Source organism: Arvicola amphibius, chromosome 12, assembly GCF_903992535.2.
Source record: "Arvicola amphibius chromosome 12, mArvAmp1.2, whole genome shotgun sequence".
Taxonomy (NCBI): Eukaryota; Metazoa; Chordata; class Mammalia; order Rodentia; family Cricetidae; genus Arvicola; species Arvicola amphibius.
In genome coordinates this window covers 14158170-14159681 of record NC_052058.2, presented here as the reverse complement: position 1 = coordinate 14159681, position 1512 = coordinate 14158170, and the positions used below count along the sequence as shown (strand labels likewise).

Sequence of the window (1512 nt, the reverse complement as noted above, 5' to 3'; positions counted from 1 at the left end):
ACCTAACCAGAAACTCTGGGGATAGGACATCTGCCTGCCATCGCCAGCTGTGTTTTTGAAAGCCCCCGGGTGTCTCGGATGCACCCTTGAGCCCCGCTTGTTGAGCCCAGCTGGTGCGATTGGTCGAGCGCTCTGTCGGTTAAGGCACTGAAAGTCTCTGGGGTGGGGGAGTGGAAAAAGTCTTGTATAGCTCCTGCCTCACCCTCCTGGGAGCCACGATTACAGGTGTGTGACTCCACGCCCACTCTATAAAGTCTGGAGTCCCGGAAACCTGCTAGTGCCAAGCAAACAGAGATGACTTGCCACCAGGAACTTTAGGTTTTGTGTTTGATCGGGTTCCGGTCTGGTTTGCTCCTTGTTGCTATGACCAAAAGCAACTTCAGGAAGGCGTGTTTGGCTTACACGTCCACATCACAGCCCATGATCAAGGGAAGCAGGGCAGGAATCTTAAGCAGGAACAATAGAGGAACCACTGTCTTCTGACTCACTCTTCAGGACTTGCCCAGCTTGCTTGCTTGCTTGCTTTCTTTCTTTCTTTCTTTCTTTCTTTCTTTCTTTCTTTCTTTCTTCTTCTTTTTTTTTATCAATACAAGTCTTTTATTGTCCCAAAAGACACCCCAAATCGTATTAAAATTCAGGATCTTGTTTCTGGAACTGGTAACTTAGGTCTACTCATCAGCCTGCTGCACTGTTTCCTTTTCAGACACATAGATACCATCCAAAAACTTCCTGATATTCTTGTTCTTAACTGTCGTGGCCTGCTGTATCAGAGCCGCCGAGTTTGAAACAAGTTCAATATCATTTCCTTCAAGGACTAATTCATCCTTCTGGGCTCTAGAGACAGAACAAGCAACGCCTGTCCTCATCCGAACCCTGCGGATGTATTTTTCACCCAGGAAATTTCGGATTTCAACCAAAGACCCATTCTCCTGAATAACGACGTTGATGGGGAAGTGAGCATACACAGACCTCATCTTGTAGCGGAAGCCCAGAGTAACACCCTTGATCATGTTTTGAACGTGGCTGCAGATGGTTCTGACGGTGGCCAGTTCCTTCCTGTCGCCCCACCATTTGTCAACCTGGAGCCTCTTCTTCTTCTTCCCAAGAAGGCTCAGCTCCACATTGATGTGATTGAAGTCCCTCCGGAGGGTTCCTCTGGGGCCCTTCACAATGACCGTGCACCCCTTTAGAGTGATGTCCACATTTTCTGGAATGTCGACCATCTGATTGCTGAGAATGGTCTTCATTCTCGCAGTAGATGGGGCCCCCAGCTTGCTTTCTTATACAACCAGGACCACCTGCCCGGGGGTGACACTGTTCATGACAAACTAAGCCCCTCCCCCACACCAATCGCCAATCAAGAAAAATGCCCACAGACACTGCAGTCTTTCAGAGGCAGCTCCTCAGCTGAGGTTCCCTCTTCCCTGGTGACTCTAGTTTGTCAAATTAACAAAAAAGAACCCATACAGGTGCCGTGAAACAATTTCCACTGGGAAAATAAAGAAAAAGAAT

The 1512-nt window shown here is 48.2% G+C and overlaps 1 protein-coding gene across 1 annotated transcript; it reads right to left on the bottom strand.

The window, feature by feature from the left end:
- Positions 1–668: 668 nt before the first annotated feature.
- On the bottom strand, positions 669–1247 carry LOC119827957 (60S ribosomal protein L9-like). Its single transcript, XM_038349919.1, has one exon. The coding sequence runs from the start codon at positions 1245–1247 to the stop codon at positions 669–671; it is 579 nt and encodes a 192-aa protein (XP_038205847.1).
- Between the last annotated feature and the right edge of the window lie 265 nt (positions 1248–1512).